This window comes from Hippoglossus stenolepis, chromosome 21, assembly GCF_022539355.2.
Source record: "Hippoglossus stenolepis isolate QCI-W04-F060 chromosome 21, HSTE1.2, whole genome shotgun sequence".
Lineage (NCBI taxonomy): Eukaryota > Metazoa > Chordata > Actinopteri > Pleuronectiformes > Pleuronectidae > Hippoglossus > Hippoglossus stenolepis.
Window position 1 is genome coordinate 485,451 of NC_061503.1, and position 15,402 is coordinate 500,852.

General features: G+C 39.0%; 1 protein-coding gene across 2 annotated transcripts in view; it reads right to left on the bottom strand.

The window, feature by feature from the left end:
* Window positions 1-15,402, bottom strand: part of rab3gap1 (RAB3 GTPase activating protein subunit 1) — a 44,614-nt gene that overhangs the window by 27,238 nt on the left and 1,974 nt on the right. For both annotated transcript variants that reach the window (XM_035145056.2, XM_035145055.2), the window contains exons 3-11: window positions 14,312-14,390; window positions 14,065-14,197; window positions 13,776-13,854; window positions 11,317-11,436; window positions 7,619-7,784; window positions 4,726-4,825; window positions 3,745-3,826; window positions 3,403-3,471; window positions 1,040-1,113 (exon numbers count right to left, since the gene is read on the bottom strand). In XM_035145056.2, coding sequence (XP_035000947.1) covers window positions 1,040-1,113; window positions 3,403-3,471; window positions 3,745-3,826; window positions 4,726-4,825; window positions 7,619-7,784; window positions 11,317-11,436; window positions 13,776-13,854; window positions 14,065-14,197; window positions 14,312-14,390 — 902 coding nt within the window. The remainder of the gene's footprint in view (window positions 1-1,039; window positions 1,114-3,402; window positions 3,472-3,744; window positions 3,827-4,725; window positions 4,826-7,618; window positions 7,785-11,316; window positions 11,437-13,775; window positions 13,855-14,064; window positions 14,198-14,311; window positions 14,391-15,402) is intronic.

Genomic DNA, 15,402 nt, shown 5'->3' on the forward strand with positions numbered 1-15,402 from the left:
ATGATGTAGAGTTCTTCTGTGTTATGTGTATTGGTCTGGGATTATGGTGAGCTCCTTGATTATGGTGTGGGTCATTGTTGCCTTGTGGTCAGGGTTTCGGCAAGTTTCAACGACTTAAATTTAAGACTTTTTAAGACCATAATGAAGGTAACTAAGGACCTATGTCTAGGGTTGTGTATTGTTTGAATTTAATTGATTCAGATTTTGATTCTGCCTATTGATTCCAGTTCTTTGGTCAGTGTGCACCAGGTTTCTGGTGTTACCTCCAGTTTGCGAGTCCCAGTGATGATTGGCCCGGCAAAGCACAGAGGATTGATGAGGTAAGATTTCTAGATTTCTAGATCTTGTTTGGCGAATAGCAACTTTACAAGCAGTGGACTGATTTTTGCTTTACCAGGGATTGGCAGGCTAGCAGCTGACATTGGGACGGTCTGGCCACTTCTTAGGTCTGTGCCGGTGTAAGTATGCACCATTTTCAATGTGTGCATTGTGGGGAGGTGCGTCTTTAAAAAAGGGACAGTTCTTCAAAGCTCATGGATGTCACTACACTGAATTCTGCTGTGCTGGGGTCTGACTGTCTGATGCTGCTGAATATTTTGCGCCAGCACATTTATGAGGCCTTTTGCAGCAACAATAACCTTGTCCTCAAACTCGTAAAAATGGGCGGATACTTAGCTATCATTAGCCATAGCTTAGCTAGCTAGGTGACATGCATAATACATAAATATAAGAACATTGAAAAAACACTTCAAGTTAAACTCCCATTGTCGAGTTGATCAGATGAGAAGTGTCAGGGGGAACTGTGTTATAAAGGTCTTCTTTATTAAAACCCCTCTTTTTCCGCTGCTGAAGTGATGCAGTGGTCATCATGCCCCCCGGTTTGCATCCAGGAACACTTACTTTTAGAGACTTTGTGATAAGGTATAATTTGTCTTGGAAACAGGTGAAACAGTATCATCTCATTGCCTTATATTAACTTTATATAGTTGCATAAATTATGTTTGGAAATACAAATTGGACACAAAGGAATTGTTCTTACCCAGTAAACATTGAGGGTTTTCAGCAGTCCTGACTCGAACCGACCAGTGAGGAGCTTGGAGAGGGTCAAGGTCACTGCCAGGTCACACAAAAAGAGTATATTTGGTTAAATCACATTGACTGTTGCTGGTTCACATTTCTGTCAAGATTAAGTACCTAAGACACAATAATCAAATTGATATAATAAAACATTCTTTAAAAAAAAGCTAGTGATTTTTATTGTTTTGTTTATTACCCTGCAGGCTGGCTTAACAGGGTAATCTTTTCAACCCTTTCAACCCCTTCAACCCAAATTCACTAAACTTGGTGGGAATATTTCTTGGGAGGATACCTCCAGAGGATCAACTGTTGGAGCTGATTGGTCGTGGGGGGGTATGGGGTGTACAACATCCTTGTATGCTCTTACAGAGCTTGGCCCATGTTAAGCATAAACTCAGATGTGCACGTGTTGTGTGTGAAAGTTGGACTGCGCGTGCACACATTTTGGACTTTTTTCAAGGTGTTTAAATGCGTGCCTCATAAATTCTAGAGCGAATTAAACAAACCCAAAGTATTCCCTTCAGAGCTGTATGTGGGCTCAGATACCTTTTCCCCTTCATGTGCCCAGCACGCTGGTTCACTGCTGAACACTGCACCATAAAGGCCTCAACTGCAGCAGCTCTACAAAAGATCTGGCCTTGCTGTCCACCTGGAGGCCTGCAGAGACCATGTGCAATCATACAAGGCAACTCTCTCCCATACCAAGACACAGTTCTACTCCTCCCTCATAGGCAACCTCCAAAAAGAGTTGTACTTCACCAACACATGTCTAACCACAAGCTCTTTGAACCCCTTCAATCCGGATTCAGTCCCCACCACAGCACGGAGACTGTGCTGTGGGGACTCAGGCCTTAGTATCCTCATCCACCTTGACCTCTCTGCCATCTTCGAAAGTCTCCCATACCATCCTCCTCAACCGCCTATCTGAACACATCGGCCTTACTGGTACAGCTCTCTCCTGGTTCCAATCAGGAAACAGTTCGTCACCATCAGAGGTACCAGCTCCATCCCAGCCCCAGTAAACCAAAGGGTGCTGAAAGGCTTGGTGCTTGGCCCCCTTCTTTTCACCATCTACATGCTCCCGCTTGGTCATCATCCGTCAACATGGCCTTAACTTCCACTCCTACGCCGACTAAACCAAAATGCAAACCTTTGGAGACAGAGCCTTCTGTGTAGCAGCCTCCACCCTCCGGAACTCTCTTCCCGCTGAAATCCACAATTCTGCATCTCTGGATAGCTTCAAAAAACTCCTCAAACACCACCTGTTCACTAAGGCCTTTGACTCCAGCCTGTCATCAGTCTTTCTATCGTGTTTTGTGTGGATTACATAATAGGATTTCGTTATGCATGCTTTAGGCTCAACTATCCAATCGGTTGCGAACACCTACATGTAAAATAGAGTAGCAGCAATTCTAGCCTTTCATGGATGTGCTGTTACAATGGGTAACCAAAGCAGGGTAAGGGAGATATATTGGGATGCTGTGTGAGACATCTTCAGACTTGGGGGTGACAATTGCTCATGTTACTCTGTTAGCATTGGTATACTGTTCCACCTTCTGGTCTCCTTGATGCATCAAGTCTACGTTAAACTTTTCTGCATAAGACATCAACTGCTGCCTGAGTTCTCATACATCACAAGAAGTGGTATGAAATGGTTTCAAAATGATGACAATAATATAATTTATATCTCCTAACAAAATTTGTTTTAGTGACAAAATATATATATTAATACTTTCAATAATGCACCAAGTTAGAGGTTCAGACCTTTAGTTCTCATTGTCATTCTGCATGCAGAGCATTTGTAAACTAATAGTATATTAAAAGTTAACGTAAAGAACTCCAGGTGATGGGCAGTAGGCTCTCACACACACACACACACACACACACACACACATTTATGGTAATTTTCCTGTGTAAAAACAAACCGTTGCAATAGCAGAACTACAGAGCTGCTGATCAGCAGCAGAACTGAGGCTGCTGATCAGCAGCCGGTGTGAACAAATGATCACCGCGACACGGAGCCGTCCCGCATAGCACCGTTTTTAATGACTGGGTATCGCAATACCTTTCTAGTATCGGTATACTGTGCAACACTACTCAGGTGGTCAGGAAGAATGAAATAGAAACTGTGCTGTAGTGTTCATTTATCATAGAAAATAAGACCAATAGTGAGTCAATCATTATTTTTCTCGTTTTTTACATGATATGCAATCGATATTTTTCGAGTAAAAAAGTATTAAATCATATGAAGAACATCATGACAGAAGAATATGGTGCAATGGGAGTTATAAACAGTGCCGACAGGGAGATCTATGACACCCTTACCTGTAGACTTCATTATCCACAACTATGCCCTCTGTCAGATGAGGCCAAGTGGTTGCAAGATGAAGTTCACTACAACAGCCAATGACAGTTCAACCGTTAACCCACATTTACAAGAAGGAATAAATTGATGAGAGAGAGAGTGAGAAAGAGACAGAGAGAGCAAGAGAGAGATACACAGCTATACAGTAAAGCACTGTATATATTCTCATGTTCAACTGTTCATGCTATTATTTATACTTGTTATATAAAATTGTTGTATTGGATTCTTTAATATGTCACAGTTCATTGTAATTAGAATTCACTTTGTTTGTAGAGTACTGTCCCCAAATATAACAAATGTACCTGATTGGCTCCTCGCAGGCTCCAAAAGGAAGTTTACCAAACTCCACTCCTCCCACTTCACCTCCAAGAAGTGTGTCAAAGTCTGCCAATGAATCAATTAATACATGCATAAATGAATTAAAATACATATCAAGAGAAAAAAAATGCTGTACTGCTAACTGCAATACAAGAAACTATCAGGGAGGCCATTACTCTGAAAGAGCTACAAACATTCAGTTACTTCAGAGTGAGGCAAAACATGTTACTAACATCAAATAGGGTTACCTATGTTTTCAGTATTGCACAACACAAAACACAGGCAAAAATTGGCAAAAAAGAGTAGACAGTTTCTTTTATAACAGTATTCATGCAGTTACTCTTCATTGAAAATAAAATGTGTAATCGCTGTTGTTGTACGTAGGTTCTAATTTATCACATTTTTTGATAGGATGTTTTTTTTTTCTCAAATATGTGTATTATTAAAATAAATATGATATTTGCCCTTTCTCTTTCATCCTTTTCAAATCTTTTTATGGTGTGATGTTTAATAATTTTTTGGGTCCCCTGATTGGATAACTTATGCAACATCAGCTTTGCATTAGGGAAACTAGATTGGATACTTGTGCGCTTTTTTTTAACTTTATATCATAAAACCAACATAAGCACACAGTGTGTGAAATTGCAACATACAGGTAGTATGCTGTATGCTTGATTCAAAATCAAATCAAAACTTAAGGGTCTTTCAAAGAACAACAAAGCTAGCATGGCTGTGACATGTAGGTAGTTAGTGCATTTTAGTAATTTCTGACATTGTTTTATGAAATAGTCTTTAAGACAATCATCGTTTTCACAAATAACTGTTACATTTTTTTGCCATATTATTGTTTTATTGGACTTGTACTTTAATATGATGACAGCATTTCTGTGAAAGCAACAGTATGTGATCAAAGAGATTATTCTATACTTTGTAATCACATGATCCTCTGTTTTGTATGTGCATACCTGGAGGCTGCTGTGGCCACAAATACTGCTGCCAGTCCTGGAGAATGTAGGTAAAACGGATCGCAATGTTGACTGGAGGTAGAGGGGACTGGTTACAACCCTGAGCAAAAAAAACAAAAAGCATTCAAACAAACAACAACAAAACAACGAGAAGATGTTAAGTGGTTTACTCTACTCTGTCTTTTTGTTGAAAAAGACACATTACAATGTAACGTTAAGCATGTCTTCACTGATCTTTTCTAAGAAATCAACTAAATAAACACTTTTTTCCCTCTTCCTCGTCTAGTCAATGTCATCAAAACATTGTTTTTTTCTATGCGTTTTCTGCCGTTAGTTTAGGGACCTTCTTAGTTTTTGGCTTGTGACATTTTTGTTATTAGCCAACTAGAATCTGTAATAACTATTTTCCAGTTTCTGAATAGCCAATAAAGCTTTACTGTCAGGAGTGTATGGCTACCTGTTGGTATGGTATGCTTAACTGCACTTGACAGCTGCAATTTCATGTTGAGAGACATTAAGAGTGAAGGAGGAAAAACCCTGGCTGAAAAAAACCTTTTGTAAATGTGGACTGGGCCTAAGAAACATACATTTAAAATGAACAATGCTCCAAAAATCATATGAAGATATTCAGCCTGTCAGCAAACTTTGCACTTTTTGCTTTAATTGATCCACTGTACCAAAAGGTTTTTAAGGTCCTAAACATGAATTATCAACATTACTTTTCTAGCCCGAAATGTGTTTGATGCCAGTCACGTTATAAAAGTAGAATACAGGCTCCATTTCAATGCTCAAACACTGGCCTGCTACAGTAGCCAAGAATGTTAATGATTGTGATATTAAGGGCTATACTTGATTAGAATGAATTAAAGAAACAAGCCTAGAACTCTGCTAATTTTGGACAAGAAAAAAAACATCTGTCACAAATCTCATTACTGCCTGCAAATAACCTGCTTAGTTTGGCTTTTCTTAAAATGAATCCTATGCAGGAGTTTGAACTGAATTAAACTCAGATGAGCGCAGGAAGATGGGGAGTTGACCCTGATTAGTGCCTTTTCCCACAATTCTTCAGTCAAATTTAGCTCAAGCTCCTTCTCCAACATACCCCTAACCTCCACAAGAGAGACCACACTCGAGCTGATATAAGCTTGTATAAAGTTGAAATCATACCAAGTTTCTCAGGGAACAAAAGCCCCACAACAACTGGATAATCCGTTGAAAGCTGAGGAAAAGATTTAAAGTTTGTGCGAACATATTCTTGTACTTAAAATACCAGAACAGATAAAAAAATGTATACCTAACACAGAGATCATTAAATGTGCCAATTTAATCCAGGGAGCGTAATTGGCCAACTAACTCAGCTTTGCCAATTAACTCTCCCTGGTTCACCTGGAGGTGCTCTGACGAGCTACCCCCACAAACACATTCATATTTTTCCCATTTAACTGTTTTACTGATAAATGTTTTGGTGATAGACAATTTACAAGATACAGAAATGTGGTGTTTTATTTAAAAGTCACAAGGTGAAGAAGTGCTTTAATAGGTGCTTTAAGTGATGAGAACAAACTCATTAAGTTAAATGGTGTTTTTTTTAAACATTGACACCACATTAAAAAAACTATAAATGTAAACATATATGTGGTCAGCTCATTACTGTCACAACCACAACAAAACAAGTTAAAAATAAACTTACTCTTACAGAATTCCTATCCTTCTCCTCCCTTAAGAGCACATCCCCTCAGGACCACTACGGCCTGGCACCTCTGAAGGCCAACCCCTGTAGTATGTCCTTCTAGCTCTTTTGCCCTGACTGAACCAAATACAGCCTCCAAGCTAGTTCCCTCAAGACTTATTCTAATCAGCTCCTCCACTGTGTCCACATGCAGGGTAACTCTGACATCAGGTTTAATCCTCTTCTGTGCTGAGAATCCTGTCATATATCAGGTCCTCCCCATTTGTCTCTGCTCACCCTAAACGGTCGAGGCAGATTGCCGCCCATATTGAGTCTGGTTCTGCTAGAGTTTTCTTCCAGTTAATGAGGGAGTTTTTTTTCCCTGTTGGGTTTCTCTATAATTTCTAAGGTCTTGACCTTCTATGTCAGAAGTGCCTTGAGATAATGTATATTCTTTTTTGACACTATACAAATAAAATTTAATTGAATATATTATTCAGAAATTGGCTATTCTGCACTTTACTTTGCCTGCTACTTGACAAACATGGCAAGTAAGACCAAATTGTGTTCACAGACATTTTCAACCTGTCACTGCTCCAGTCTGTAGTCCCCACATGCTTCAAGGAGACCCTCATTGTCCCTGTTCCGAAGACAACGAAAACCCTCTGCCTGAACGACTACCACCCAGTAGCACTCACCTACACCATCATGAAGTGTTTTGAGTCAAATCCTTCATTACCTCCTCCCTCCCTGAATAACTGGACCCACTTCAGATTGCCTACAGGCCAAATAGGTCGACTACAGATGCCATCTCCCTCACACTACACACTGCCCTCTCCCACCTGGACCAGAGGGACACATATGTGGAATGCTGGTCATTGACTACAGTTCAGCATTCAATACCATCATGCCCTTGAAGCGTGTCACCAAGCTCAGAGACCTCCACACAGACACATTAGGAAGACGGCCAGACAGCGGCTCTTCCTTCTCCGCAAGCTGCGGAGGCCCAACATGGATTCCAGGATTCTCTGCAACTTCTACAAATGTTTTTAGCAAAAATATTTTATTATATTAAAGCCAATATGGTATCTGCTCGCTCCAAAGCAGGAACAAACTCAGCATCGTTTTTTCTGTTCATTCGGTTTAGACAACCCTTGGGAGCACAAAAGAGAGAGAGAGAAGTTGTTTTCATTTAAATAATGTGTTTTGCACCAGAGCACTTACTATTTTAGACTTGAAGATGTCGAGCAGGCCAGACAGGTGGTTATACTGACTTGGCACCTTCCGCAGGTGGACCATCTCAAAGTCAGTGCGCACCCCTGGCCCCTGGCACTCTCCAGCATACATCCGTCTCCACTTCTGCTGGATCTGAACAAATATGGGGACCTGGCTGAATAAAGATACATCAAGAGGAAAAATAATTAATACAAAATCTTATGTCATTTGGATAATGCTCCAATCCATTTCTTCATCTTGTAACCAGGTTGCTACTCTGAATCTACCCAAGAGCTGGTTGACAAATTCCAGTATTAAGTTATCGCTAGTTCCTGGCTACTGTTACTGTTAGTTGACCTAAACAAACTTGTTCCTCTTTACAATCAGTGTTGCTGAAACCTATTTACTGTAACATATTGTCATGTTACCACCACCTGTGTACAAATGGAATAGTCAAAACATTGGCTACACATACACTGTTCGGTAACATTATTTGTTGTCAACAGGAACCTTGAAAGTTAGGTTTGCTATATCAATTAGAATAGTTTCAGTTAGTTCAAAATGAGCTTTGAGTCAATAATACCATATACCTAATTGTCAAAACACCAATTTCAATTTGTCTGATTACAAATGTCTATACCACCAACACCATATGTGAGGATGTAAACCTTCCTAAATTCAATGTCATTGTGGCTCAGGAAGTAGAGCAGGTTGTCCACTAAACAGAAAGTTGGTGGTTCAATCCCTGACTCAGGACACTAAACCCCCAACCCAAACCCTCTGTGCCTGCAGTGAGTGAATCATGTGTGATGGAAAAGTGCTGTGTATAAAAGCACTGTATGATTGTGTGTTTGAATGGATGAATGTGACTAAAAGTGCTTTGAGTGGTCCATGAGTCTAAAAACAGGCGGAATTTGGAAGGAATTTTTGACCATCCTCACATCTGTACAGCACCAGCTAAACAAAGCAAGCACCATAAAAAAAAAAAACTCAATGCAAGGTGGAATGACAAAAGGTAATAAAATGCAGGTACAAAATGCTCTTAAAGAATTGATTGATGTGTGTGGTGAAGCAAAAAGCATGCATGAATCTGTGTTAGGTCTGTTACTGTGAAGGAATTTTTGACCATCCTCATACATTACATCAGTACAGCACCCGAAGAGGAATAGAGCATGTCTCATTCCACACATACTCCCTTCTCTCTTCGCAGTGTCCAAGGTCAGGTTATACATAAAGGGCCAACCAGCAGTATATTGTAGTGTCTACGTTGTAGGGACTTTCTTACCTAATTCAAAGACAGACAGAGAGGCACCAAACTCCAACTCTTTTGCGCATTACACCAGTGGCAAGACGTAAGGACACAAGTTGATTTAGGTATGCATGCTTTAGACTTAACTATCGTATAGGATGTGAACACCTGCATGTAACAGAGAGTGACAGCAATTCTAGCCTTGCGTGGATGTGCTGCTGGAATGGGTGACGCAAGGTGAGGGAGATAATTTAGGATGCTGAGTGAGGCATCATCAGACTTGGGTGTTGACAATTGCTCATATTAATCTGTTAACGTTGCTATTGTGTCATCCCGGGTCTCTGATGTACTTTAAGCTTGCAATAAACCCTTCTGCATAAGACCTCAGCTGCCGCATGAGTTCTCCTTTCACCAGCTTCCAGAAAACTTCCATCACAGATATAAATACACTCCATTTCACTTACACAAGGCAATTTTGCAATAACTTCTCATGTTTAGATAAAAATCCCATATATCTATAAAATAAATATCCTTATTTAATTAAATGGTAATTAATATAACACAGATTTATTAATTCATCAGAACTCCACTCTGGATTCAGACTGACATTTAGTTAATTCTGGATTTATAACAACTGTTCACCACAATCTGACGTAGACTGTATTTGAGCACCACATCACTACCATATTATGTTGTTCTGTGAGCCTTCTCACAATTTGGCTGAGTCAAACTCTGCAGCAAATTTTTGCTCCATATAACCCTAACCCTTTTATCAATTGTATTGTACAGCTTTTGTCATTCCTCTGCTAAACAGATGTCCTACTGGTATTATTGAGATAGTAGGGTTTGTGTTGATCTCATGATCAAAAAGGGGGAAACTGTATATTATATTATATTATGTATATTATATCTGTACAGGAGAATAGTGCCTGTCTTAATTCCACAATTAACCACAAATCCAATGTGGTAGCGAAGTATGACACACTTTGTAGCTCATTTTCAACGTGGCGCTATTCTCATTAACATTGGCTGTTTGTGTTGTCTGTCAAGACATCGATGAAATGAGTTCTATCAAAGCTGTATCAACCATGTCTTATATTTCGATCGACGAAAAGTTATATCGAGATAATTATCTTTATTGTTTTATCACCTAAACTACCTTCTGCCAAGGAGACTGCAGAGGTAGTCCTGTCCAATGTTTGTCGGCTTCATGGTTTTCCTGGGGATGTAGTGTTGGACCAGAGACTCCAATGCATATCACAGCTCTGTGGCAACATTATGGATCCTGAGCTCATCCGGGACTTTGATCAGTCTCATCCGGATCCTTGTTTATGTGTGCGGCTCCTAAATGCCAAATCATCCACACATCTGTGGTTTATCAACTCATCAAACTGCTGCATTATTTAAGACTCTTATCGCGTCTTGCATGAGTAAACCAAATACTTGGCAAAAATATACTGCTATGATGGATTAATCGCAGAGGTATATAAAAATGCATGCATACTCTGTGTCTGGAAAGTGAGGCCAAATCTGCATCCTCTCGAATGACCAGCAAAGGGCGAATCGACTAGTTGCAACAAGAAGTTCATGTCCATAGAAGTGATCATTACTTGAATAATAATAATAATAATAATAATAATAATAATAATAATACAAACTTTATTCATATAGCACCTTATAAATAAAACATATAGCACCACATAAATAAAACGGATCACAGGAAGACTAGTCTATAAAAGTGCGTTTTGAGAAGAGACTTAAACGAGGTGATACATTTCGCCATCCTGATCTACTGAGGCAGGTTGTTCCAAAGTCTGGGGGCATGAATGGCAAATGCTCTGTCACCTTTGTGCATAATCCTGGACTTTGGAACAACCAAGAGGGCAGCATTTGAGGATCTCCGAGAGATTTTGTGCTACAAACGGAGAAAAGGGAGTTGCAATTATCTAACCAGGTTTATATAAATGCATGAACGACTGTTTCTAGGTTTTTGGCAGCGAGAAAAGGCTTAATTTTAGAATTCTTTGGTTTGTATTTAATTGTTTCTTCTTTTTTCTTGATCTACAAAATTTGTAATACATTTCATTGTTACTCAAGAATCATCTTTCCAATTGTTGTTGTCAAGCTTCAGTGTTTAGCCCAGCGGTTTCACAATCATCGAATGTCGGCGGATGAAGGTCGTTGGAACAATCCCAGTCTCCCCCATTCTGCATGTCAAGCTGTCCTTGGGTAAGATACTGAACCGCAAATTCTTCCTAACAGCTATGCCAGAAGTGTGTGATCGAAAAATTGCTGCACAGACATGGACTGTATGAATGGGAGTGTGTGAATGGATGAATGGCAAAAACTGTACTTTAAGTGTGTGGTCATCAAGATTAGAAAAGCCCAATATAAAAACAGACCTTTTACATACAATGAAAGAAAATAGTAGGTTAAAATAATGAGAAATCACACTCACCAGCCACTGTTGGCGAGAGAAATGGCGATGGAACTGAGGAGAAGATTGCATTTTGACTCACTGACGATGGCCTCACAGTTGGTGCCAGGGGTAATGACCACAAATTCTCGTATACCATACCTGTCACCACAAAAACAGTCAAAGCAGAAAAAAATCATCAAATAATGTAGTAATAACCAATTAGCTGCAGACAGTATATACAGCTTTAATGTAGTAATTACTATGATAATAGTTAGTCTTGATTTTAATGTATGTATTATGTGTGCTAAGAAAAGGGCACCACTGCACTACACACACAGAAAATTGCATCTCATTGAACATGAGATTGTCCTCAAGGACAAACTTCATTCATGTTTGCCTATCTTGGAGAACACCATCCCTCTGTGAAAATCACAGAAGGATCTCCATTTACAACTTAAATCACTAACAAAAAAGCATGTTAGCATTTAAATATTATTTTCCACATGGACGTACACACACAATTTGAATTAGAGGGATATTTTCTACAAACATGCCTGTGGTGGTTTAGATGGGCTACCATTTCCTGAGGTCCCAGAGCTATGGGAGTTGAACACTAAAATATAAAATTTCAAAAATCTTGTTACATGAGTTACTACACATATATGACAGTACAATGTATTAATGGAACAGTAATTTTATTATTTATAACATGCTTATTACAGATATAACTGCTAAAAAGTAAGAACTGGAAGGCACAAGACACTCAATAGCCTGACAGTAGTCTGTCACACAGCACAAGGGGCCACAAAACAACATGGACAATAACTCTGGGAAATTCAGTAAATTCTCTAAATGGGAAAATATGCATTTAGGGAGGTCCTGAAGTAAAAACTAAAGAGATGTTGCATATGGTCTGCAGTTGTCAGACAGGAGTTAATGGTCAATAGAGTATGTCCCTGTCTGTTTAAACTGATAAATAGCACATATTCAGTTAGCTCTCTAGGACAGAGATTATTCAAAAAGAAGAGATTGTCTGTCCTGTGACATAAACACAAAGACCGTTGCAAAAAATAATCCAACAAAAATAATAATAATAATGATAATAACATTGTTAAAAATAACAATGCAGTCATTGGCTTCATGAAACATGTGCAGAAAACAATGATGATGGTCTCTCACCTGCAAGGACTGTTTGTTCCCTGAATGGCCCCAATAGAATGAATGAATAATCGGTTTGCTATTCCTGCTTGCTGTTGATCAAATCTTAATAGATTTTTTTTAAATGTCATACATTTTTAATAAAATGTTTTAAATTAATTTTAGAGTTTATTTAGGCTAGGGTTCTTTATGAAGGAAATATTACTTTTAAATGTTAATATGAATTAATGACATTTTATGAATATTCATTTTCTTATTAAATTTTTCATAATGATTTTCAGAAATTGGTAATATTGAGTTTGGCATGCATAAAGCAATGTGATTACAGCTTCTTTATTTTAAAATGTAGATCTAATGAGTAAAACTGATTGGATAGTCGTATAATAAAAAATTGCAAAATATAGCAGCAAGCGGCAATGAGCAGCTTCGAGCATTAATTCGCTCAATAGGAGGAAGCAGTTCAATATGAAGGAAGCAGCTCAATAAGAGGAAGCAGCAGCTCAATAAGAGGAAGCAGCAGCTCAATAGGTAGAAGTAACTCAATAACAGACACATTGAGGTGGACTTATGTGTGAACTGTGTGAGGGGCGTAGCCTGTCAAATGTAAAAGCTCCACCATGTGGCCGATTGGGCTCAGATTTCTTGGGCATTACTTTTTCATCATTCCCAATGAATGTACCAATTTCTATGTTTCTAGCTTAAAATCTGTAGTAGAAATCCCGCAAAATATGCAAACGTTTGATAGGCCACGCCCACTTCCGCCAATAAAATCGTCACTTTAGATGTTAGTTTTTAGTTGCCTAGAGCATTCTGACCAAATTTCATGGAATTTGGTTCAGTGATTACTGCGCTATAGATTTTGGGAGATTTTAGCGCCCCCTATGGGCAAAACTCGACATGCTTTGCTCCACCTGTTTTCGGACACGATATAAACTTATCTACCCAGTTTGATGATTATTGGACCAAATGTTGATTAGTTGTGGCCAATGTTAAGCCCCTCCCCTGTCAACATTTTTGGGGTTAATTGCAGTTATGTTTTTTAACTGATTCAGCTCATTTATAATTGAAATCTGTATCTCTGTCTCACAATGCTGTGTACCAAATTTGGTGTTGATAGGATAAAAAACCAAAAAGAAGATGTCACATGACCATCACATCAAAGAAATCCATCACTGCAGACTTCTATGGTCTCATTGGCTTTTTTGTAGAACACAGGACTAATAACAGCGCCACCATAAGGCCAATTGAGCTCATGTTTCAGAGATTAAAATGCACAACCTGATTTCTCTGAGAAATCTGGTTTCTCTTTGCATGAAAACGTAATGAACGACTGAACTCACCATCTGACCAGGCAGTGGGCTCGAGGTGGGAAATCATTGTTCATACACAGAAGGTCCTCCATTGCCAAGGGGAAGGCATCTAGACAGGGAAGAAGATTACAAAAAGTTGTGTCAAACACTGAAAATTGGAGGGTTGATCTCATTTTAGGGTGAACTATTTCACTTGTTAACTCCCACTTAACATTACTTTCAAATTTCATCACAAACATTAGGCTAAAATGCAAAAGCTAAAACATTGCTGTTAACTATATCAGGTAACCTACATATTATGGAACAATCATGGCCATACCTTCCTCAATCTTGTCCTTCCCAGTGTCCTTCTCACGTTCTTTTTTCAGGAAGTGGTGAGTTATGAGGAACTTAAAGTCAGCAAAGTTTATTTCCTGAGACTTTTCCCCCCAGGTGCCTCTGGTGTATTCACCCTGTGTTCAAATAATGTTACCTTATAATAAAGTACAGTCAAAGAAACTCTTGGCAGCACACTACTTAGTGGTGTTATTTACCTGAATATTTAAAGATTAATAAGAGTAGAATACCTTTTCCAGGGACAGGTTTCCTGCTGAGTTCCCAATCAGCTTCCAGTCATTCAGCACTTCCTCCACTCTGGACACAAACCTTTAAGCAGGTAAAATTTGTTTTGTTGTGAGCAGTAAGGATTGGTTGTACGTACAGCGTGTTTGCCCACTTCCTGATTCTATTTTTTACACACATGTACATATGAACACACATACACAAATTCTGTATTATCATTTCGAACACACTCTGTTTGGCACTGCATAAAAATATATATATATCTAATGATTGTTAACACCATGAATCAACACATAACAATGGACTTTTGGCTTGTTCTGCATCTTTTAATTTATCCCAATGGTCTAAATGTGTTAAAGGACTACTCGCCTCCAGGTTCCTCATGCTTCTTTTATCTTAACATACACACAGCACCTGAAGTGTATGGAGTTCCAAGGGCTGGCCGATATGGGAAAAACACGTATCACGATAATTTATTTGCATGACATTCATATTTTTTGCTGAACTGAACAAATCAGTTTATATATGATGAACGTGAACGTGAGAGAGAACACCACTCACGTTTTACCACACACAATGCATGATGTCTCCACAGAATGAAGTTCAACACCACGTTACATCCTAAATCTGCGGGAAGAATTTATCTGCCGCCTGTGTCACTTGTTGACCTGCGCCAGTGTTGTGCCAATTCACACTTAAAAAGAACTAGTTCAAAGTTCAGTTCATACAGATGAAAATAAATTCTGAAGTTAAGTTCACAGTCCCAAAAATGACCTAGTTAACGTTCTTTGTTCCGTTTTTTTTAATGGGATGGTTATGATTAAGATGACATACTTAAGATCATGTATTTAGTTATTAATCGATGGTGTCTGATCATGTAACCAGATTCTCTGGTCACTTTAACACTGAGTCCTGGCTGCACACGTCTCGTGTTGTACTGAGCGCACACTTAACGTATTCGACTAATTTTTCATGATGTTTAAATGTAACCTCATAAACTCTGGAGCGAATCAAACAAACACTAAGTAAACTCCATGTACTGATCAGGTCATGAGACTGTGTGTCGCTGTGTGAGTAAGTTGGGGCTGGGCCTGTG